This window comes from Taudactylus pleione, unplaced genomic scaffold, assembly GCF_031769625.1.
Source record: "Taudactylus pleione unplaced genomic scaffold, aTauple2 ptg000229l, whole genome shotgun sequence".
Taxonomy (NCBI): Eukaryota; Metazoa; Chordata; class Amphibia; order Anura; family Myobatrachidae; genus Taudactylus; species Taudactylus pleione.
In genome coordinates this window covers 4,065,581-4,089,294 of record NW_028284631.1, presented here as the reverse complement: position 1 = coordinate 4,089,294, position 23,714 = coordinate 4,065,581, and the positions used below count along the sequence as shown (strand labels likewise).

Sequence of the window (23,714 nt, the reverse complement as noted above, 5' to 3'; positions counted from 1 at the left end):
AGGGGACCCGAATTATTACTCCTGAATTCAGACTGAATGGCTTTTTGGAGCAGCAGGGCCTTGGTTGGGTCCAATGGAGGTACTGTGCAAAAGAACTGCTGAGGGAGTCGCCTCAGGAATGAAAGGGCGTATCCGTGGGAGACCACTTCCCTTACCCAGGCAGCTGACGTGGTTTGATGCCAAACCTGGGCAAATTGAAGAATCGGCCTCCCACCCTGGGAGACCCCAGGGAGAGGCCCGCTCCATCAGTCTGTAGGCTTGTCTTCAGACTTGGCAGGTGGACGTCTAGTAGCCCAGGCCTGTTTGGCCCTAGGCTTGGAGGCCTTGGTTGATGTCTGCTGTCATGGAAAAGACTAACCCTTGGATTTTACTTGAGGGCGAAAGGACCGAAAGGATGACGTCCAAAGCTTTGTATTATATGCAGTGGGCAGGAATGCCGTCTTGTTAGCTGCCAAAGTAGTCACAATTCTATCCAATTCTGGACCAAATAGGATGTCTCTTGTATAAGGTAGAGACTCTAGAGCACGTTCTGATTCTGAATCTGCTTTCCAGGAATGTAGCCAAAGAATACGGTGGCCCACTACTGAAGTGGCAGATATCCTGGAGGCAAGGAGTGCCGTATCTATAGCTGCTTCACCTAAGCAGAAGGCTGCATCTCTAATGTGAGATATGTAGGACAGCTGTTCCCTCAAAGCATCAGAGGGAAAAGTATCTTCTAGGACCTCTGCCCAACTCTCAATGGCTTTTGCTCCCAGGCCGTAGCCCTAGCAGGACGAGTAATAGCTCCTGTAAGAGAGTACATAGATTTATGACAAGTTTCTATACGTCTATCTGTAGTCTCCTTCAAGGCGGTTGCAGTATGAATGGGTGAGGTGGCATTTTTAACCAGATGTGTTGCATGAGAATCCACTGCTGGGGGAACTTCCCATTTAGTACAATCAGTGGAAGAGGGTAAAAGGAACTGAACCGTTTTGGAATTTGAAACCTTTTACCGAGCATATTCCAAGCTTCACTCATGTGATTAGATAGCTGGTCAGAGTGAGGGAACTCTGGTAAAACAACCTTATGTCTCTTAAAAAGTGCATGTTTTTTCTTAGGAGCAGGTTCATCCTCTTCTATTTGTAGAATAGTTTTAATAGCTCTCACAAGACCAGGTATATTTAGTTTAGAGGGTGGCTCCTCTTCTCCTGAGATAGAGTCAGAGTGAGAGAGATCTGCATCTTCTGCCTTCCCAGATGATATCTCAGAATCAGATAACTGTGTGGATTGGGAAGATATCATAGTACATTTAGTAGGCTTAGTAAGTAAAGGCTTTTCTTTTTGCAGCATTTGCTGAAAAACCATAGAGATAATATCCAAACTGAGGTAGACAGTGCGTCTACCAATGGGGGGGCAAAGGATTTGTAGGGAGTACCTGCTGCGGCCATTTCATAGGGGGAGCTACCACGGGGACTGCTACTTGGTCCGCAAATTTTGCCAGCATTTGTGAAAAGGCTGCCCAGGGTGGGTCCTGAGGGGGAGACCTTTCTGAATAAGGTCCTCTGTGGCTAAGCCCGCGGAGCAGGACTTACAAGACACCAGAGTAGGAGGAGCAGCATCAGCCTGCTTGTTATTCTTTCCTCTGCGAGCCATAGCCACAAGATAACAAAATACACAGTATGATACAGTGCAGTGAACACCCTGGATAATATGGCACAGTATAGCGTGCAACCACTTTATAAAGTATGTGATAGAACTCACAAGGGAAATGTGAGGTACAATGAACTCCCTATACCTTAGTATGTCAGGGTATAGTAGAATAAATGGTAAGTTATGTAAGCTATGAAGCTGGAAAGTGGTGGGGCTGGAGGAGGGAAGACAATTGCTTATGGGCAGTAATGGAAACTGCTTTAGGATTACACAGCCATCACCACAGCCCTTGTGAGAGCTGTAATGCACTTGCAAAGAGATGCACGTTTAATATGTATAAAACACACAGGTACACACAATACAAACCTTCTCTGTCCTGAGCCGCTCTGTGGTGTCCTGGTGCTGCTGGGCCTGGTTACTGAGAGAGAGCTGTGCTGTCTGCTCTGTCTGTGCCAGTTGCATCTCCAGCTTGACCTTCTGCTGCCGCAGCTCAGCCATGGCTTCCTCAGATACCAGGGCCTGGTGCTGAGCCTCCGCTACCATGAAAGGACAAAAGATGTCTTACATGCCATAGAGAATGGATACAAGGATAAAAACATTATGCAGAATTAATTGATTTGCTTCTCTTGTCTATAACAATAAGCGAAAACATGACAAAGATAAAATTGTCCCTAATAGTTATTATATAATGACAGGAAATATATGAGGTGCAGAGAATATTATAGGTCAGAATTGCTTAAGGTTAGTAGAAGGAATGTTATCAGCTATATTCCAGCATTTATCAATGACATATGAAAGCAACTGGTGAAAATGCAATTGGTGTACACTACTAATATGCTGACAAACACTAGGTCTTAGGTCATACAGAGAAATACACCAGAGTAAGTACATATTACTGCATTAATGCATTCAACATCATGTCTCATGTTATAGCACTTTGAATACTTGGTAGACTAGTTATTTTTTTAGTACATAAATTACATTTATATGGCCCAATAGTCTTCATCTGAGGTGAATTTCCTGTACAGAACCTTTGAGGTCATTCCATAAATGGCTCCTTACCATACCTCAGTTTAGGAGGTGTCAGGGGAAAGTATGTGCCAGGTTCTTAGCCCGGCATGAATTCTGTATACACAAAAGCATTTCAGCCAGAAATAAAGTGAGTATGGCCTGTAAAACAGGAGATATGGTAAGAACTTACCTTTGTTATCTCCGTTTCTACGAAGTCCTTAGGGTCCACAGGGCGCCCGCCCTGACGCCCTGTGCTTCCGTAGGGTGTACGGAAAAGCTGCAGAGCTGAGGTGCCACGTCAAGCTGCTCACGAAGGTCCCACAGATCCTGTAGAATGAGCTTTCACAGAGGGTGGCACTGGAAGTCCCTCATGAGTGTATGTCTCAGAGATCGCCATGCAGATCCAGCGTGCCAAAGTCTGTTTATTGGCAGGCCAACCCCTCTTATGAAATCCCTATAGGACAAACAAAGAGTCCGATTTTCTCAAAGAACTGGTACGGTCCACGTAAATCCGCAGAGCCCGTACCACATCCAAAGAAGCCTCACTAGCTGTGAGATCAGATGAATTAAAGGCTGGGACCACAGTTTCCTCGTTAATGTGGAAACTAGACACCACTTTAGGAAGGAATTCGGGACGGGTACGAAGTACCGCCCTATCCGAATGAAAAATTAGAAAAGGGGGACGACACGAAAGAGCCCCCAAATCCGACACCCTTCTGGCTGAAGCAATAGCCAAAAGGAACACTGTCTTTGCCGTAAGCCATTTCAGATCCACAGAACCCAGAGGTTCAAATGGTGGATCCTGTAGCGCCTTCAGGACCACAGCCAGATCCCATGGAGCTACCAGATGGACATAGGGAGGCTGGGTGCGAAGGACACCCTGAATAAAGGTACGGATATCAGGCCGTGTAGCAATCCTTCGACAGGGCAGAAACATGCACCTTCAGTGAAGCAAGGCGTAGACCTAAATCCAAGCCTGCCTGAAGGAAAGCCAACACTCTCGATATTCTAAACTCGCGAGGATCGTACGCTTTAGGGCGACACCACTCAAAATAGGTATGCCACACCCTGTGGTAAATTCTAGCTGAAGCCGGCTTACAAGCATGTAACATGGTATTGACCACCGCTCTAGAGAAACCCTTGGACCTCAAGAGGGAAGTCTCAAGAGCCACGCCGCCAAAGATAGCCGACTCAGGTCCGGGTAGAGACAAGGACCCTGAGACAATAGGTCCGGCCTCTGAGGTAACAGCCAAGGAGTGTCGATGGATAAACACTGGAGATCCGAGTACCAACTCCTTCTGGCCCACGCAGGGGCCACCAGCAGGATCTTGCCTCCTTCCTGCCTGAACTTTCGAATTACTCGAGGCAGCAGGGAGAATGGAGGAAACAGGTACGCGAATTGGAAGTTCCATCGTGCCGACAGAGCGTCCACCAGGAGAGCTCCTGCGTCTCTTGTTCGGGATCCGTACGCCCACAGCTTGCGGTTGTGTCTGGAGGCCATGAGGTCTATTTCGGGAAGACCCCACTTGTCCACCAGGAGTTGGAACACCTCCTGGTGAAGAGACCATTCCCCTGGGTGTACATCGTGGCGGCTGAGGAAGTCCGCCTCCCAGTTGAGCACAACCGGAATGAAGATGGCCGAAATGGCCGGAAGATTGCCTTCTGCCCAAGTCAGAATGAGGGACACCTCCCTTAGAGCCGCTTGGCTTCAAGTTCCTCCCTGACGATTTAGGTAAGCCACCGTGGTGGCGTTGTCTGACTGAATCTGCACAGGTTTCCCCAGCAGAAACGGTCTTGTATGCTGCAGCGCCCTGAACACTGCTCGAATTTCCAATATATTGATTGGCAGGTCTGATTCCTCTGACGTCCACCGGCCCTGGAAGACGTGTGGGCCTGTCACAGCGCCCCAGCCCCGAAGGCAGGCATCCATTGTTAGAAGGACCCAATCCGAAATCCAAAACGGACGTACCCTGCTGAGATGAGAGTTTTGTAACCACCACGTCAAAAACAGGCGCACTTCCGGAGTGAGCCTGATCATCTGTGTCTTTATTCGACCGGGATTTCTGTCCCATCTGGACAGGATCAACATTTGTAGAGACCTGGAATGGAACTGGGCATACTCCACCATGTCGAACGTTGACACCATGGAACCCAGTAACTTCATTGCTGAGAGAAGAGACACTCGGCGACTGCTTAGAACATTGTGTATCTTGGACTGCAACTGGGCTATCTTTTCCTCAGTCAAGAAAATCCTCTGTTGCTGAGAGTCCAACAATGCCCCGAGATGGACCATTCTCTGAGAAGGAATTAGAGAGGACTTCTTCCAATTCACTATCCAGCCGTGAGTCTACAATACAGATATTGTCAGTAGTAGATGGCTGCAAAGGACGTGTGGCGACACCTGCCAACAACAGAAGGTCGTCCAAGTAAGGTAACAGGCGAACTCCCTGCAACCGCAGGTGTGCCGCCATGACCGCCATTACTTTAGTGAACACCTGAGGAGCAGTGGAAAGGCCAAACGATAGAGCCTGAAACTGGTAATGGAGGTCCGACACTGTAAATCTGAGGTAACGCTGATGAACCCTGGCAATGGGGATATGCAGGTAAGCATCCTGAATATCCAGGGACACCATAAAATCCCCAGGCTGCATAGCTAAAACAATAGAACGCAGAGTCTCCATTCGGAACTGAGGGACCCTTAAAAACTTGTTCATGGACTTGAGGTTGAGTATAGGTCGGTATGATCCATTTGGTTTTTGAACCAGAAAAAGGTTGGAGTAATATCCGGTCCCTCTCAGGGATAACGGAACAGGTTCTATTACTCCCATCTGAAGCATAGAACGCACTGACTCTTGGATCGCTAAAGCCTTCATTGGATCTGAAGGACGTGCTGTTACAAAGAACCGATGAGGAGGCCTTCTGCGGAAGTAGAGGGCATATCCCTGAGATACCTCCTCCCTTACCCAAGTGTCTGTGGTGGTTTTGAACCAACACTGGTCGTATTGCAGAAGTCGGCCTCCCACCTTGGGATCCCCCAAGGGGAGGCCCAACCCGTCAGGCTGAGGGTTTGTCGTCTGGCTTGGCAGCTGGACGTCTGGTACTCCAAACTTGCTTTTTTTTCTCGGAAAAGACTGAACCCTAGGTTTTCCCGGAGGGCGATAGGGCCGAAAGGACGGATTTTTAGACCCAGACGGAGTCGGGGCTGAGGGTAGACATGCAGATATGGCAGCCGCCAACGTGTCCACTATTTTGTCTAAAGCTGGTCCAAACAGGACCTGCCCATTGTACGGTAAGCATTCCAAGCGTTTATTGGATTCAGCGTCCGCCCTCCACGAACGTAACCACAAGGAGCGTTGAGCGGCCACAGCCGCCACAGAAATCGTAGAAGTAAGCAGGCTCAAATCCAAAGCTGCTTCGTTAATGTACGTAGCGGAATCCCGGAGGTTACCCACTAACATAACCTGTTCGCTGGTACCCTCAGAAGCAAATGATGCTTCCAAAGCGTCCGCCCACCTTTCCATAGCCTGGGCCACCCAGCAGAAAGCCATAGCTGGTCTAGTTGCTCCTCCAGCAAGGGAATAGATAGACTTTAGGCACACCTCCACTTTACGGTCTGTAGTATCCATCTGAGAAGACATAGACGGCATAGGCAAAGTTGCGCTCTTTACTAAGCGCGTCACGTGAGAATCCACCTGAGGAGGAGACTCCCATTTAGTGAAGTAATCTTCCGTAAAGGGATATGTACGAGCCAGACGCTTGTGAGGTTGAAATCTTTTTCCTGGAGATTTCCAGGCCTCCTCCATGTGATCAACTAGCTGATCAGGTAGAGGGAATACTGCTGCAGCTCCTTTAACCTCTTTAAAATAAGCATGAGTAGGCGCTGCAGGTAAGTTGTCGTCAGTAATTACCATGGCCGCACGGACTGCCTGTATGAGGCCTGGAATGTAAATACTAGACTTAACCTCTGCCCCTACTTGAGGAGTGTCAGTGTCCGAAAAATCTACAATTTCACCCTCATCAGACGAGTCGTCATCTTCATCATCCTGAGCGGATGGATATGAAAATAACGGTCTTTTAGCAGGTCTAGATTGATCCTGGTGAGAGCCCCGCCCCCCAGAATCAGGCAAACCTGGGTCAGCCTGATTAAGGACATGTTGCGGGGGGCACTGCATTACTATCGGTCCCGGAACTCCCAGAACAGGAGGCGGGACTACCGCCTGCTGTGCAAACCCCAATTGTGGAAACGTAGGAGGGGCTGCAAGCCTATTTACAAGAACAGTCAGGGCTTGTGCAAAACAAGTCCAAGGTGGTTCCTGAGAGGTGCTGGGTACAGCAGAGGTACCAGGGATGGCCAAACATGCAGCACATAACCCATCCTGGAGTACCGCCACCTCCCCCACACATGCTTTACATCTGGAGCAGGAAAATAGGAGAGGTGCTCCTCTAACAGAGTCCGCACTGGACATAGTGGTATGTGACACTTCTCTCACAGAAATAAATCTTAAACTGTGAGGTAAATTCCTACCCTGACAGTACTGGCACTGAGAGGGCTGGTCAGGAGGAAGAAATAGGGATAGTAAAATGGCTGACAGGAGAAAAGATCAGACACACAGCGCTAGCATAAAGTCACATACAATGCAGAAACCCTGCACTAAATGCACTATCACTTACACAGGCCAACAGCCTGGCAGTGATAGCGCTACATACGCTGACCTTATACTGGGAGGAGAGGTATGTAAGGGACACCCAGGCTCCGCACCCTGCACCACAGCGTCTTTGCTCATAAAATGGCCGCCGGAGGATGAAGGGAGGCGTGCCTGGGGAGGATCACTGCCTCAGCCCGCCAAAACCTCAGCGTAAGGCGGCGGAGAGCAGTGATGGGGATGAGCCTCCTGTGTGCTACAGGGAAGGCGTCCTCCCCTGGCAGGCCATTAACCCCCCCGGAATACTGGAGCGTGTTCCGCAACACTCCAGCCCCGTATCCCTGGTGGTCTAGTGGCTCCACTATACTGCCGTCCCCAGGGAGCCCCCAGCCCTGGGGATGCCGGACTGTGATTCAGCGGGCGCCTACCGCAGACGCCCGCTGCTTACCTTAAGTAGCCCCCCGTAGATCTGGCCACAGTCCAAGGCCCCCGGGGGTTCCACTAGCTGGAACCCCCAAGAGCCCGCCGAGCTCCCCAGATCGCTACCGGTGGTCGGCGCTGGCGGGGGTGTCGGAGCGGTAGCATGGACGTCCGCTGGACAGTCCTATGCTACCGCTCTTGAAGATCTTCAGGGGCTGTTATACACCCTCTGCGATGACCAGCTCGCGGCCGGGCACCTACTGAAAACTGAGGTGCCTTGGCCTGGGGGCGGGGTATAGGAGGGGGCCCAGTGCATCCTGGGAGGAAATCTTTAACTCTGTGGTGCCCATGGCTGGAGCCAAGCCCTATACCCCAAGGTATCACTGTGGATCCATAAGGACCCTGAGGTAGAAAAGAGTATTTGATCGGAAGGACGACAGTAACCATGTTGATATCCATAATGTCAACACCACAATGTGGTGTTCACAATGCTAACATTTGAACTGTCGCCATGTGAAATGTTGATATGCTGAGGACACCGACGGTTAGGGTTAGGCACCGCCGGGAGGGTTAGGCTGCGGGGGAAGTTAGGGTTAGGCTGCAATGAAGGGTGGATGTTAGGGTTAGGCACCACTGAAAGGGTTAGGCTGCGGGGGGGGAGTTAGGGTTAAGCTTCAATGAAGGAGGGATGTTAGAGTTAGGCACCGCCAGGTGGGTTAGGCTGTGGGGGAAGTTAGGGTAAGACTGCAATGAAGGGGGGATGTTAGGGTTAGGCACCGCCGGGTGGGTTAGGCTGCGGGGGAGTAGTTAGGGTTAGGCTGCAATGAAGGGGTGTGTTAGGGTTAGGCACAGCCGGGAGGGTTAGGCCGAGGGGGAAGTTAGGGTTAGGCTGCGGGGGAAGTTAGGGTTAGGCTGCAATGAAGGGGGATGTTAGGGTTAGACACCGCCGAGAGGGTTAGGTTGCAGGGGGAGGTTAGGCTGCAGGGAAGATGGGTGTTAGGGATAGGTACCGCCGGAAGGGTTAGGGTAAGTCGGCAGGGGGAGGTTAGGGTTAGGCTGCAGGGAAAGGGGATGATAGGGGAAGGCACCGCGGGAAAAGGTTAGGGTTAGGCTGCGGGGGGAGGTTAGGGTTAGGCAGCGGAAAAGGGGGATGTTAGGGTTAGGCACCGCTGGGAGGGTTAGGCTGCAGGGAAGGGGGATGTTAGGGTTAGGCTGCAGGGAAAGGGGATGTTAGGGTTAGGTTGCAGGGAAAGGGGATGTTAGGGGAAGTTACCGCTGGAAGGGTTAGCGTTAGGCTGCGGGGGAGGTTAGGGTTAGGCTGCGGGAAAGGGGGATGTTAGGGTTAGGCACCGCCGGGAGGGTTAGGCTGCAGGGAAGGGGGATGTTAGGATTAGGCTGCGGGGGAAGTTAGGATTAGGCTGCAATGAAGGGGGGATTTTAGGGTTAAGCATCACTGGGAGGGTTAGGCTGCGGGGGGGAGGGGGGAGGTTAGGCTGCAGGAAAAGGGGGTCTTAGGGTTTGGCACCGCCGGAAGGGTTACGGTTAGGCTGCGGGAGGAGGTTAGGCTGCAGGGAAGGGGGATGTTAGTGGTTAGGCATCGCCGGAAAGGGTTAGGGTTATGCTGCAGGGAAGGGGGGTGTTAGGGTTAGGCACTAGGGGGAGGGTTAGGGATAAGGGAAGAGATACTTACCGGAACGTTGGAGCATCACAGCTCCATGCCGAAAGTGACTGTCACATGGGCACCTGGACACGGAAGAACACACTGGAGCTGCCAGGATAAGGTAAGTGATCACTGGGCCACCAGGGACACTTTGTCGACAGTTCATCATGTTGACATTTAATCCGTGTAGACATGATGAAGGTTGACATGGTCACTGTCGACAAATCATACCACACCCTGTAAAAGGCCTTGTGTGTTGATATATGTACAAACTATTATTTACTGGCACACTGAGGCTCCTACGTGTCTCAGTTATAAGATTGATATTTGATGATTTTATGACCCAGATGGTACAGAGTGGCCACTGGATAAAGGTGTTGTAGCTATGAAGCCACGATCACAGAGTACCTATGCCATAGGACTTTCAGACATAGATCAGGCAGTGATTTCAGTGGTCATATACCTTGAAGGTTTTGTTTTGTAAGCATCAGTGAGTGGATCTCGCCCTCAAGCTGTTCCCTGCGATCTTCCAGCTGTGCTGCCCGGCGCTGGGCATCATACAAGATGCTCTCTAGAGAATCCTTTTGTGCCCTGGGATAGATGCATCACACACTCAGTAACAGTGAACTAGCACAAGGAGCTGTAGAGTAACTACAGAAGAGTAGGAGAAGTCATCTTACTGAAGCTGAGACAGTTCTTCTTCTCGCTCCTGTCTCTCAGTCTTCATGGCTGCGACCTGTACACCAAGCTCTGCATTCTGATTGGTCAGCTCCTCGATGCGCTGAGCTGCACGCTGCAAGGCTGCTGCTTGTACGCCCAGTTCCCGGTGATTTTCATGCAATTGATCCTGAAGTGTCTCCGTTGTAGTAATGGCCTGTTGAATAGTGAAAACACTAAGGAGGACAGAACAATGGTTTTATGTCTCACCACATGCGTTGAGGAGAGGGCTTAGCGCCATGGCAGACTGTGCTATATCAACACGCTAGGAATGATTGATCCCTATGAGAAAAGCTTCACACATGGATACAGGCGTCCTTCCAAAGATGATACAGTAAAATTTTTTAAAGAAGGGGACCCCCAGCATTACGTACAGAAGCTTGTGTGCAGAAGTTGTGCTCTTCTCATAGGGCAGGGGTCTTCAACCTTTGGCCCTCCAGCTGCTGTGGAACTACACATCCCAGCATGCCCTGCCACTGTTTTGATATAACAGCATGCTAAAACTTTGGCAGGGCATCCTGGGATCTGTAGTTCCACAGCAGCTGGAGGGCCAAAGGTTGAAGACCCATGTCATAGGGGATCAATGATGCCTAGTGCGCCAGTATCTCTATTCAGTCTACAACAAATAAAACATAGAGCAGTACAGACTGATTAAAACCACCCAAAGCCTGTCTGGTGCTTTCCCTTTTTTCATAGATGCGATGGGCGTTGCATCAATTCTTCATTCCAAACCATTCATTGAATTAATTCTAATTGAGAATATCAAGATCTATTACTGATCTCCCTTTTACCTGTGCAAGCTGCTCCTTTAATTGTGCTTTCTCTCTGCGCACAGTATGAAGCTGCTCCTCAACCCTCTGCTGCTTCTCCTCTGTCTCTTGGCACCTCCACTCCAGTCCGGCCCTGTCGCTCTGCAGTTTAGATATTTCCAGCTCCAGTGCTTCCCGCTGCTCCTTCAACGCTGCGCAGCTGGCCTCACTAATGCGGCGATCCTCCTGCAGGGAACTACGGTCTGCCTCCAGCTGTATAGTTACCGGAGATGGAAAAATAAATATCATGGGCTATAAAACACATACATGCAGGATTGCATATAGGTTCTTACATTACAAGGATTCCCTTGGATTGCAAGAAGAAATCCTGTTGATTACAAATAAAGAACATTTTCTGCGGGTTACACAGAAGATCCTTTGGATTACAAATAACAGCATTTCCTGTGGATTACAAGAGCTATTGGGTTATAATTTTTCCCAAGTGAATTACAAATTAAGAAGATTTCCTATCAGACTATAAATGAAGGACATTTTCTGTGAATTAAATATGAGTTTTTATTTTGTGTAAACATTTATTTACAAACATGTTTTTGTTTTATTTACACTTGACATTGTATTACTATACTAGTATGATGGAGTGGGGTCTTATTGACTCCTTACCATTATACTGGGACAAAGAGGTAGTGACGTTGCCATTCTAGGGGTCCCATTAATCCTCACAGACATTGGGATGTTCAGAAGAGCTCTTCAGTGCTGGGAAGAGCCCCAGTACTTTTCGGTGCAGGGTTGGAAGATTTAATGGGCGGAATTCAATTGATTACGCGGTCCGGATCTCCCGTCTAAAGTGACAGGAGATCGCGGGCCGCCATTCAATTGCTGCCGTTCTTCGCGCTGATCGCGCCCATAGAGGTCAGGTTTAGCCGCGTAAAGCAGCTAAACCCGACCAAAGTGCTGGGCGCGATCGCGAAAAGTGATGTTTGGGCGCCCAAACATGTCACTTTTCGCACATTTCAGCTCTCATCCCCCAGGGGCTGCGAGCTGAAATGTAGCGCTTGGCAGCTGATCGCGCCCGACAGGAGCAAGAATAGAATAGCTCCGTCGGGCGCGATAGGGGATGAAAACAATTGAATTCCGCCCAATGATGGTAACGCTGTTTTTTTCCTGGGTTGGTACCACTATAACATGGAAACCCCATGCAGGCAAACATGCCAGAGCATATCAACATGTGGACCACAAACTGAAGGCATATCAGTTGTTAGTGTTTTCACATGTGGTCCACACGCGTTATTTTATTTAAACTTAAAGGCAGCAGCCTAAAGCTAAAGGAGAGGCATGACGTGTGGACTGCATGAAAGATACACCCTGTCTGTATTCCCGATATCCCTTTCAGATGTGTCCTCATACATCAAGCCTCAAACTGCCACGCAGCACGACATGCCTGGCGTGAGTGAGCCGCCAGGTCCCGGCATCTCTCCTAGTGTCGGGCATCTTTTTCTGCCGAAAATGCATCTAAGTCGCAATCTGATGACACAAGGATGCACTAGCAGACTGTGCAAATTAATTAGCTAAGAGACACTTGTATATCTGTGTGCACCTGTGCCTGTAAATGATGCACATCGGAACTTGGAATGAAAAAAGCTGTGGCCGCTACACTCGTATACAGATTCAGAGACTCAGGACCTCATTCAGAGTCGGTCGTAGCGGCCGCACGGTCGTACGCCACCGATGTTCGCTAAACTGAGCATGCGTAAAGTTCGCAATGCGCGTGCGCAAACTAGCTGCTACGATCAGAAATTTCTCTCTCCTTGAACACAGCCCGGTCGGTAGTTTGAGTGACAGAATGAGGCGTTTGTGGGTGGTAACAGGGGAAGGTGCTTGAAAATGGGGAGTGGAGATCCGAACGCAGGCGTGCCTAATTATGCGAACGGCGTTTTATGGGAGTGCATAATTAACAAAGTAGTGTCATAGCACATGTGACATGGGTGGTTTGTACACTGACCTGATCGTAGTGCTTAAGAGAGGGTATGGTCAACCTTAAGCTCTACGACCAGTTTCTATGGTTCCCGATGGTCTTGATTAATCCTTGACGTGAGATGACGTGTAATGCGTACGAGAAGGGGGCGTATTTTTTTGTCTTCCGGCCGCTTCCTCTCCTTGGTCGGCCAGCTACCGATCCGATCTTAAGGACGCAACTTGCGAGTGCATCATTTGCATATCCGGCCCCTTTTCCCGTACGACCGTGTGGCCGCAACGACCGACTCTGAATGAGGTCCTCAGTCTCACACAAATATACAAGTGTTACATGTCAAATGAATCAGCACAGTCTGCTGGTTTGTCCCAGTCACATTGCATTGCAAATTAGATAAATTTTCATCAAAAAAGACTCAAAAAAGACACCGGGCGCTAGCAGAGTCTCATAGGACCTGACACCATGAGAGGGGCTTTTTGACAGAACTGCAGCAAAGATGTGTAAGGACACACCTGTATGTTACAATCATTGAAAAGTTTCTTTGACTAGACCCCCTGGGGCTCTTACTGTCAGGCGTACGCCCATTTGCTTAGCTAAAATACACAAATTTGTAAGTAAAAAAGCGTATGCCTACACCCGTATACAGATCTGGTATATGCGCCTTCTTACACTTTGGAAGACAGAACAGATGATGAAACAGATGTGTAAAAGTGACGAGTACAGTAAGGGCTTGTTCTCATAACTGCGATCTGTGGCATGAAGAGGCATCAGTGCTCTCCCCAGAAATTTTTTCCAGCCTGGTGGCATCAAGAAGTAGCCGGGTGGGGGCCTTCGCAATAAAAAAATGTTTTAAATCCTGACATTATGATTTAAACTTGAAATAACATTTTATATATTAATTCTCCTCTTATTGTTATGAAAAAGCTGTAAAGTCTGTAGGACTTTTAATACAGCTCCCAGATACTGTCCCCACTTGCAGGCTCCCAAAGTGCCGGGTGGTAGGCGGTTTCTTGCCAGGTGGTGCACCCGCCAAAAACAGCCTGGGGAGAACACTGGGCATATAGACCTGTCAGTACTCATGTCATCAGGGGGGATCAATCAGTACAATTGCCCCCTCCCACGTAACACTTCCCACCTGTCCACTACCGCTGACCACTGTATATCAGCACAACGGCACATCATGCATGGAGAGTGGAGCCTGCTGAAGCTCAGTGGCACAGCCTTCCTGGACCCTCCGCAGCCCAGCACACAGTAGCATGTCCTGGGCTGGGGAGGGAGGCTGCAGCCACTCTCTCCCTGCATGATGTGCTTCTGCGCTGCCAGTGGTAGGGGATAGGTGAGAAATGTAATGGGGTGCAGGGGGGATCGCACTGATGCCCCCTGGATCCACCACTGTGTGTCATTTGTGAGTGCCTGTGGGTTGGTGCAAATACACATTGATGATAATGGCAGATGTCAGCTCTAGCTAGCTACACATGATTGGCTAACTGCGGATTTAACTCTGAAGCTGATAGGTGCTTTCTTCCTTGCCCTTGCTTCTATGGAGGGTATCCAATTAGCCCCGAACATTGTTCGGGCACTGATGGATAGCCCCGATTATCCCTGTTTTTCGCCAATGATTTTCACCCTATCCTATTATTTTGGTCGAAATAATAGGATATTTCTCCCGAAAACACATAGGACCCGCGATAAGCTAACGGAACTATGGGCCTGATTCAGAGACGGTCGCTCTGACAGAGCGCTCGCTCTGAATCAGGGTGTGTTTTTTTTTTTAATGGAGCGGCCTCCTGGCCGCTCGCACAGCTGTGGGTGACCAACCAGAGACTGCTATAAAAGACCCCCAGCAATACAGGTATGCTACAGCCTTGAAGAAGAGACCCAGTATCTCCAAACGCGTCGGAAAGCTACACCTGTAATCACTTCCAAGGACTCCGGACTTTTTCCACAGGATCTGATTTCCGTTTGGGTAAAGCGTAAGGAGCCTTGCAGGGCAACCCGGGCACCCTGCAATTCAACACCCGCTGGCTCCCCATCACCCACCGGGTATGATATCCTGTACTTTTTTGCCTACTACCAAGGGTACAATTATTACCATTTATTTGTACATTGTACGATAGTGCTTATTTTAAAAACAGGAGTCACATTTCCTGCTGCAATCAGAACTCACCAGACCTGTCATTTGTCTTATGTTTCATGCCTTGATTCATCCACAATATATATAATTCACCTATTGCATATGTCTAATGTCCATGGCAGATACCATTTTTCTGCCTCACCCAGTATTTATCAACTGATTCTGTGAATTCTCATCCCTTTTGAATCTACAGCACGTCTTGACTGTATGCATTTATATTCCATGCATCACCTTGTATTCATGAATAAATTTTATTTTATGTCTACACTGACCTATGTCATCTATACGGTCGACTCCGTCACAGCATTTATGTTGAGGAGCGCCTAAATACATGGTAATACCTACCTTTAGACACATAATTCAGACTTTGGTTTTCACTAGGGAAAACCGATTACCATTCACGGCCCGCTTACCCTCAACAGGAGCGCCCGGTTTCACCAATACACCACAAAATCTCAGGACCAACCACAGCTATTGCGAGCAGCCAGGATGATGGTCGCGATGGTCTTGACCATCGCGACCATCAGGCTTGCGACGAGACCCTTGTGGTAGGGTCTCGTTCATCGCAAGCCCCAGAGAGCTTTCGGCTCGAACAGAGCTGGAAGCTCTCCACTGACATCACTCGTGATATCAGTGGGGCCGCCCCCAAATGGCAAGTGTTCTCTCGGGAACGCCTCCGTTTGGGCAGCCACCCCCCCGGTCCGCCCACAAACGGGGCGAGCTGTCACTCAACATCGACAGCTCGCCCCCTTTGGTGAGAGACCCGGAGCGACGGATTGCCCGTCGCTAGCCGGGTCTCGCGCATGCGCACGACGGAGCTGGCTCCGTCATACGCATGCGCTGTGGGCCACCATCGACCCGGTTGCATGTATGGCTTTGTGAATCAATGTTTTGCTACTTTCATTCTTACATGAGAAGGAAGATTATACTTACTGCATAATAGAAGATTTTTCAAATGTAAATCAAACCTAATAGCTAATTATTTTTTTTCGTTATCGAAATAGATGTTAAAAATTTAATTGTCTTGTGATCTGTCTGGGTGTTGCTATCTGGGTGTAAGTGTGCCTGGCATAAACCTGGTACATATGCGACTGCGATACCTCCGAATCATATATATAACTATGATATATTCCTTTGCAACTTTTTACTGCTTGAGTCCTCTTTTTCTTTATTAAGTGTCGCACTGTAACAGTAGAAGAAAGCTAGGCTGTTTACCTATTCCAGAACTGTTCGGTTTATATTTATTTAGTTTAAGTGTTACATTGTGCATCTGATTGGCCCACTGTTTTTTACGTGCCATGTCATGCTATGTACAGAACTGTTTGCTTTAGAGTCCTCTTAATAAAAATGTTATTTAATTAAAGAGAATAAAAGACAAAAGAGGGATAATATGGATGAATGGAATACAGGCAGATAGACAGTACTCATAGAAGAGACAGCTCTCTAATGATATCAGTAATACATTTTATAGTATAATGTAAACAAGTGTACAGCAATATGTACCTGTAGAATTTCACGGTTCAGGGCCACTTTATCTTGTGCTAAGCCCTCATTCAGTGCACCCATCTTGGCCAACGAGTCGTTTAGTGCCGCCCGTTCACTGCGCATCTGGTTTAGTGCCAGCTCCACTTCCGCTCTGCTTGACTCAGCCTGGCATGGAAATCCATGTTAAAAACACACCTTCCAGTCAGAGACACTGAGTACTGTACTTATATCAATATTTTCCATTTCATGCAGAGTTCTTGGGCCAAGCAGGATCATCTATGTGGCATGTCCGAAGGATGACCCTCTTGGGATTAACACTTATTACTATTATTAGTAACTGATTATTTAGTAGTAATACCATTCCGGCACAGGCCACTTGCTATGCTGGTTCCCACTGACCTTTTAAAATATTTTCCATTAATTAGACCATATGCTGATTACAGTGTTTGCAAAGTTCCTAAAAGCAAAGTGTATAGAAGCAGCACAAACCAATTAAATGTAGCATATTGGAGCAAGCAATGACCTCGCTCACACAGCTTTACCAGGCATACATTAGGTTTATTCTACTGCAAGCATATTGGTTACCAAAGGCACTTAGTTTCTGTACCCTTCCCTTAACTTTTCATTCTTCCCTAAGATGCTGACAATGAAATAAGGTCATGTATACAATATATGGCCTGTATTACCTACTTTGGATACTTGAATAGATGGATGAAAATGGCTCTCCAGTGCAGCGGTTTATTCACGTACTAGACTGCTAGAATGTGACACACAGCTTTTCATTCTAACAGCACAATGCCTGTATACAGAAGATGAGTACACATAGATCTAGCCTCCTTGTGCACTAAACAGCCCTTCCAGTCGCACCATGCCGTGGCGTGACTCTGTAGCGCCGAGTGTCTTTTTGTGCAACTTTTTCTCTTACAATGCAAAGCGATTCTGCTGATTAAAATGATAAGCGGCATGCCTCTATTCTGTGTGTGTGACTGCGGCTGTATCTGCAGGCGATATGCTACGTTACAGTGTCACAGCCGCTGCTACTGTAACGTAGCGTTTAGCATACAGATGTAATCACACATCATATCATATTAGTCAGCAGAAACTGTTTGTGCATCCCATTCACATTGTTTTGCAAATAAGACACAATGTAAGGGAAAAAGTTGCACGAAAAGACGCTCACCACCACCGAGTTGCACGGCGCTCAGGAGTTATGTGTAACGTGACTTATGTGTAACGTGACTTATAGCGCACGGAGGATAGATGTATGTAGACACGTGTGTGTATACTGTATTTATTTTACAGAACATTAATGTGAAATTAAATGATAAATTAACTTTACAGTATTATCACAGTAACAGATAAGCAAGTGTAGAACCATAACTGCTTCTGTAGTTCATGGCCTGACCTTGCTAAGGGCACTGGTGACAGCTTCCTTCTCCCCTTGGAAGACATCCCTTTCCAGGACGGTTTGACTCAGACTCTCTCTGACAGTAACCAGGTCTTTCTTCAACACGGAAACCTTTTCTTCCAGTTTCTCTTGGGTCCTTTGCCTACAACAGCATGCAAAATAAATATTTATTAGTCATTTGGAGATCAGCCACAGCAGCACTGACAGATGGAAGTGTTATGGAGCATACACACGGTCAGATTTGTCAGATGAACGATTGAACGATTTTACCAAAGTTTTGAACGACTGAACGATTTTTTACTGCATTAATATGAATGGAATCGTCCAAGTCTGACTGCAAACACATCAGATGTCAGATATCGTTATCTGACAAACGGGAACGCGTATCGTTCATCGTCCATCGTTCAGGCATGTCAGATATGTCAGATTTTCCTTCAGATATGAACGACTGAACGATTTTTAAATCGTTATCGTTCAGATCTGAAGGAAAAATCTGACCGTGTGTATGCACCATTAGCAGCCAACACAGGTCACCAACATAAAGGTACACAGAAATAAGTGACTTGTATGCTCACCTAGCTAGTGAGCAACTACTAAGAGTCTGGTAAGGGGAGAGAATATCATTGGATTTTATACAGATGTCTGTGGGTCTGATTCAGCAAGGATCGCTATTCTGCTAATATACACGCAACGTAGTTGCTAATATCAGTGGCGCTATGATGATAAGGACGCCCACTTCCCCTTACATCTGTATACTTTAGCAATATAGCAAAATAATCGGAAACATTGAGTAACATCGGACTTGCACAAGCCCAGACCTTACTCAGAAATTGCTAACTTCTATGCACGCTATGAGACCTCAGACTGCATATGGTATTGCAGTGGCTAATTTGTGCACACGCCTGCAACGGCGTACAAACGTACTGGCACCCCCTGTTGCCACCCAATGTGTAAGCATGTGCAGTGAGAAACAATCAGCAGATTGCGTGCGTATTCGCAGTTTCGTACGGTAGTGAATCAGGCCCTGTGACATCTATGATCTTAAGAACTGACCATATATTATACTATGAATGGTGATGTAACCCTATCTGAGATCTGCAAAGCCTGCACTTGTCACTAATAAACAGTACAGATCCATAGAGAAACCAGTCGTGGGCTGCATAATGTATTTCAGGCCCTCACATGTGTCCCTCAGTCTCACAGGGAGGGCACACATTAGCTATGCAGAGAAGTCGCACATCACATTGTACATGATGAACATGAAGTTCTCATACAGTCCCAGCAGAAGGTACAGATGTGTCCTCACTCGTCTTTGCTGCATTCGCGCCCCTCTTGGCGTACCTGGTCCCGTGAGACTCTGCTAGAGCCGGGCGTCTTTTTTGCAGAAAATTTGCCTAAGTTGTAATGCGATGTGACTATGACGCATCCGGAGACTGTGCTGATTAATTGATATGTGACACTTGTATATCGGTGTGCATCTGAGTCTCTCTATCAGCATACGTAGTGCTATGATGCAGCGACCAAAGATTGTTTCCACTCCAAGTCCCGTTTTCAGTCTCATTCGCACACAGATACAAGTGTCACATAACAAAGTAATCAGCACAGTCTCCTGGTGCATCGTGTTGCGACTTTGCATTTTGGCAAAAAAAAACGCCTGTTGCTAGCAAAGTTGCACGGGACCTGGCAGCTCACTCACCCCAGACATATCGCACTACATGGCGTATTGAGGCTAGTTGTATGAGGACACATCTGTAACTACTACTGGCTAGTCGTGCTGGGGAGAAGACATCACCATCCAATCACAAACTAACCTTCTATAGACTGTGAATGGAGTGAGCACAATCTGATGTCACAATTTAGGAAGATAATAATTTTGCTGATCAGCTGGACTGCAGGAGACCCTCACAAGCAGCTGCACATGCTAAATTAAATTAACATTTATTGCTCCAGTGTAATGGACTGTAAGTTATAGGATCTGCTGAATGGTTTGTGCACATAACACAAGCAATAAACCAAGTAACATTACAGCTTCCTTCTCCTGACCCTCTCTCCAGCTCCTTTTGGTTACGGTCGCGCTCCCTGTTCAGTTCCTCCTTTTGCTCCTCCAAGACTTCCCTCTGACGCAGTAATTCTGCATTCACAGCCTTCAGTCTCTCCAACTCCAGGAGAGATGCCTCGGTTCTCTGTTGTGCTGTCTGTAAGGACTCTTCTATAGCTTCCTTCTCTCTGGGAACAGAAATACAATGACAATGAAGGCGCTCTACTGTTCTTTACATCCTTCATTAGTTATAATTGTAGTCCATGTATTAAACAAAAAGACAACAACAATGCACCAGGGAAAAAAATAGGATTTTTAGTACTCACCATTAAATCCTTTCCTCTAAATCGATGAGGAGGCACTGCTGCCTTTGGTCATAGAGGGCGCCTTGAGGAGTGGGCACTTCATTAAACTGAAACTGCTTGAAAACTAAAATCCTATCCTCTACATCCTACCTGAGATTAACATCCAATAAAAAAACTCAGTTTAACTAACCAAACCCAGAGGAAAAAATAGAATATCATTCAAGTAGAAGGACATTCAAACTTGAAGAAAGGTAACTGTTATAGAAGTGTGGGAATGCAGTGGATTCAGAGAAATGTATGTAACAGTGAGTACCGACACTCCTATTTTCTGTTACATCCAAGCTGGGGAACACTGCTACCTTGGGGATTTCCCAAAGCAGCCCCTATGGGAGGGAACAGGCAGTAACAGCAAATGCATACATATGCATTGAACTTATAAAACTTTATGAATCAGGACCTCCTCTGAATTATACACTGGACGAATGGCAGCAGTCATCCATCTGGCCACAAACTACTATTTCTGTGCATCATATAAAATGATCCGTAGCAATGCAGATTTATCTATGTATACTCACTAAGCATGAAATACATCCAAGAGAGAAATGGTATTCCCGTTACTAAAATGTTTGCCCGTGGCTAGTGGCTTAAAGTGAGGCTTTTGTGAGGTCAAAAGAATAACGTTAAGGGTTCCAAGGAGGACCTAGTGGAATATGAAGGAACCCCTGAAGAAATGTTTAAATATCAAAAATATTGGCTAATTTCCATTGGAAATGAATGTAAGGTGATTAAATCTAAACCTATATGTTCAAAAGCCCTTTCTTTGACACCAGGAGATGTATAACTTCCAAATTTTATGATAATTTTTGGAAAGTAAGGGCTTTCTGTCACGCTCCAGACTCTAAAAACCACCTTTTTACCTCTCTGGTGTCTGTTCTGGCTGGCGCTGAGGTCCGCTCGTGCTGTGCATCACTCCCGAAATGCAAAGAGGTCCGCTCACGCTGCACATTGCTCCCGGCTGGTACTGAGGTTTATTTGTGCTGTTCCTGCCCAATCCGCTCAGGGTTCTGTCTCTGAGTGTGGAGATGGCTCCCCGCAGCCCCTTGCTCACAGCGTGTCTCCTCTGCACGCCAGAGTTCCCTCCAGAACAGTATGGGTGCCGCCAAGTTGGACTCAGTCATCTGACGCTCTTCATCCACTCAGAGCGCTGCTCCCAGACCAGCTGATCACAGCATCCAATCCGGAGGGATCCACCCTTATAAATTGTATTTCCTGACTGGCTCCAATAGCCAGTACAATGTCGCTTCTGCTGAAGTTACAGCTCTGTGCTGAGCTGCTCTGTATCTGAACGGTTCCAGTCCGTGCCATTCCAGTTCCAAGTCTGGTTAACGCAAGTCTCCGATTCCATCTAGTACTCCAGTCTGGTTTTCCACTGAGACTTGTTCCTATCTACCTCCATCGGTTCCAGCCGATATCTCCAAACATCAGTCTCATCTGATATTTCCAAACATCGGTCCCATCCGATATCTCCAAACATCGGTCCCATCTGATATCTCCAAACATCCGTCCCAAACCGATGCTATTCATCAATTCAGCATCAGAGGTCTCAAACCGATTCCCACTCATCAATTCAGCATCATTGGTCTCAAAACTGATACCACTAATCAATTCAGCATCATCAGTCTCATACCGATCCTACTCATCAATTCAGCATCATCGGTCTCAAACCGATCCTACTCACCAATTCAGCAACATCGGTCTCAGGAGCTCATTCAGACCCGCTCGCTAAGATGCATACTCTCGCTGCTGCCGATGGTATGCAGTGTGTATGCATTGTGCGCATGCATCGCAGTGCATATGTGCATACCTTAGAGAAAGTTCACAATGCATTTGCTCACTACACATAGGCCCTCATTCAGAGCCACTCGCTATTTGCGGTCGTTCGTTCTAAAACAAGGGGTGGCTATTCAAATGAACCGTCCGCTATTTATTAGATTAATCGAAGTACATCGACAAGGGTATGAACTGCTCGCTATTCTTGGGGTTGGTGTTTGCTACCACAATTTTGCGAGCAGTTCTGACAATAAAATAACCCAGTGACGTGGTCAATGACGCTGCTGTTTTAAATATGCACACCCATAAAACGCCCGTTTTGACCTTTAAGCACGCCTGCGTTCTGATTTCCACTCCCCATTTTCAAGCACCTTCCCCTGTTACCACCCACATACGCCTCTTTCTGTCACTCAAAATAGCAGGCATTCGCTGTTTTGCGAGCACATGAATTTCGGCCGCACTGACTGGTTAGCGCATGCGTATAACGATCCGTACACATGCGCAGTTGGGCTAACATCGCTCGGAACGAACGAGCGGCCGCTTACGAGCGGCTCTGAATCAGGCCCTTAGACAGCCCAGCAGAGTGAGTGACAGGGGAAGCCGTTTGTAGGTGGTAACAGGAGCTGGCTATTAAAAACAGGGGAGTGGAAATGCAAACGCAGGCGTGCCTGAGCATCTCAATGGCGTTTTAGAGGTGTACATAATTAAAAGACAGCATCATAGTACACGTCACCTGGCTTGTTTTTACACTGAAGTGCTCGCAGTGCTTGCGGCAGGGTATGGTCAACCTCAAGCGCTGCGATAGCATCCGATGTACCGATGGTTGCATACACTTCCTGGACATGATGTGCACAAGTGGGCGTCTTAAAACAGGCTGGTGGGTGTCTGCATACACTATGTGATCGTTCTTTAAGAAATATTGGGCGTGCTAATGCATTGCTGTGCGGTAGCACTGCTTACGCAATTTGTATACACATCGTGCGAGCGATCGCATCTAGCGAGCGGCTCTGAATCATGCCCTCAATCTGATTCTACTTCTCTATTCAGTATCATTATCTTCAATTCTCATTTCAACCTGCTGTATAATAAAGACATTCCATTCCTGCCGTCGCCTTCGGGCCCATCATCTACTGCAGTTCCTTGCTCAAGCCCCCCAGATTCATTCACGCCTTCCTAGTCTCCTCTTCAGCCTCCAAATGCCTTTTCCAACCAATCTCAACCCTCAGGAGTGACACTTCCTACCTTTAAACATAGTTTGTATGGCTTGCACAGAAAACCCCTTGGCTCAGAGGATCAAGGCTGTGCCATGAAATCCCACCAAGCTAAGTCGTAATGTAAAAATGGAACCTGACTTATAAGGTCTAGTCAATTTTTGAAGAGGCCATAGAGGTTCCGTGTACAAAGATCATTTAGGCCAATTCGTTGCCAGCAGGATGACTGGAATATGGCATTCGCTGATCTTTGTGAGCACTTTGAGAAAAATCAGGTAAAACGTACCCTAGACAATAGTGCCATGTACTCAACTTTGAAGGCCTGTGGGTTCTGAGTTCTGGCTCTGTACAGTGGTAGCTTGTGATTAAGCTTAGAAGCAATGAAACCACACTGCTAAACCAGTTGTTGGAACACCTCTGGATAGAGGGACCATTCTCCTGGATGTATCTTGTGTCAACTGAAATAGTCATACATTCCAGTTAT

General features: G+C 47.5%; 1 protein-coding gene across 4 annotated transcripts in view; it reads right to left on the bottom strand.

Annotated features, from left to right (window-relative positions):
- CROCC2 (ciliary rootlet coiled-coil, rootletin family member 2) overlaps positions 1-23,714 on the bottom strand; it is a 160,455-nt gene that overhangs the window by 40,485 nt on the left and 96,256 nt on the right. For all 4 annotated transcript variants that reach the window (XM_088479235.1, XM_088479237.1, XM_088479236.1 and 1 more), the window contains exons 14-20: positions 19,890-20,072; positions 17,844-17,988; positions 16,457-16,603; positions 10,872-11,102; positions 10,044-10,237; positions 9,827-9,954; positions 1,996-2,165 (exon numbers count right to left, since the gene is read on the bottom strand). In XM_088479235.1, coding sequence (XP_088335361.1) covers positions 1,996-2,165; positions 9,827-9,954; positions 10,044-10,237; positions 10,872-11,102; positions 16,457-16,603; positions 17,844-17,988; positions 19,890-20,072 — 1,198 coding nt within the window. The remainder of the gene's footprint in view (positions 1-1,995; positions 2,166-9,826; positions 9,955-10,043; positions 10,238-10,871; positions 11,103-16,456; positions 16,604-17,843; positions 17,989-19,889; positions 20,073-23,714) is intronic.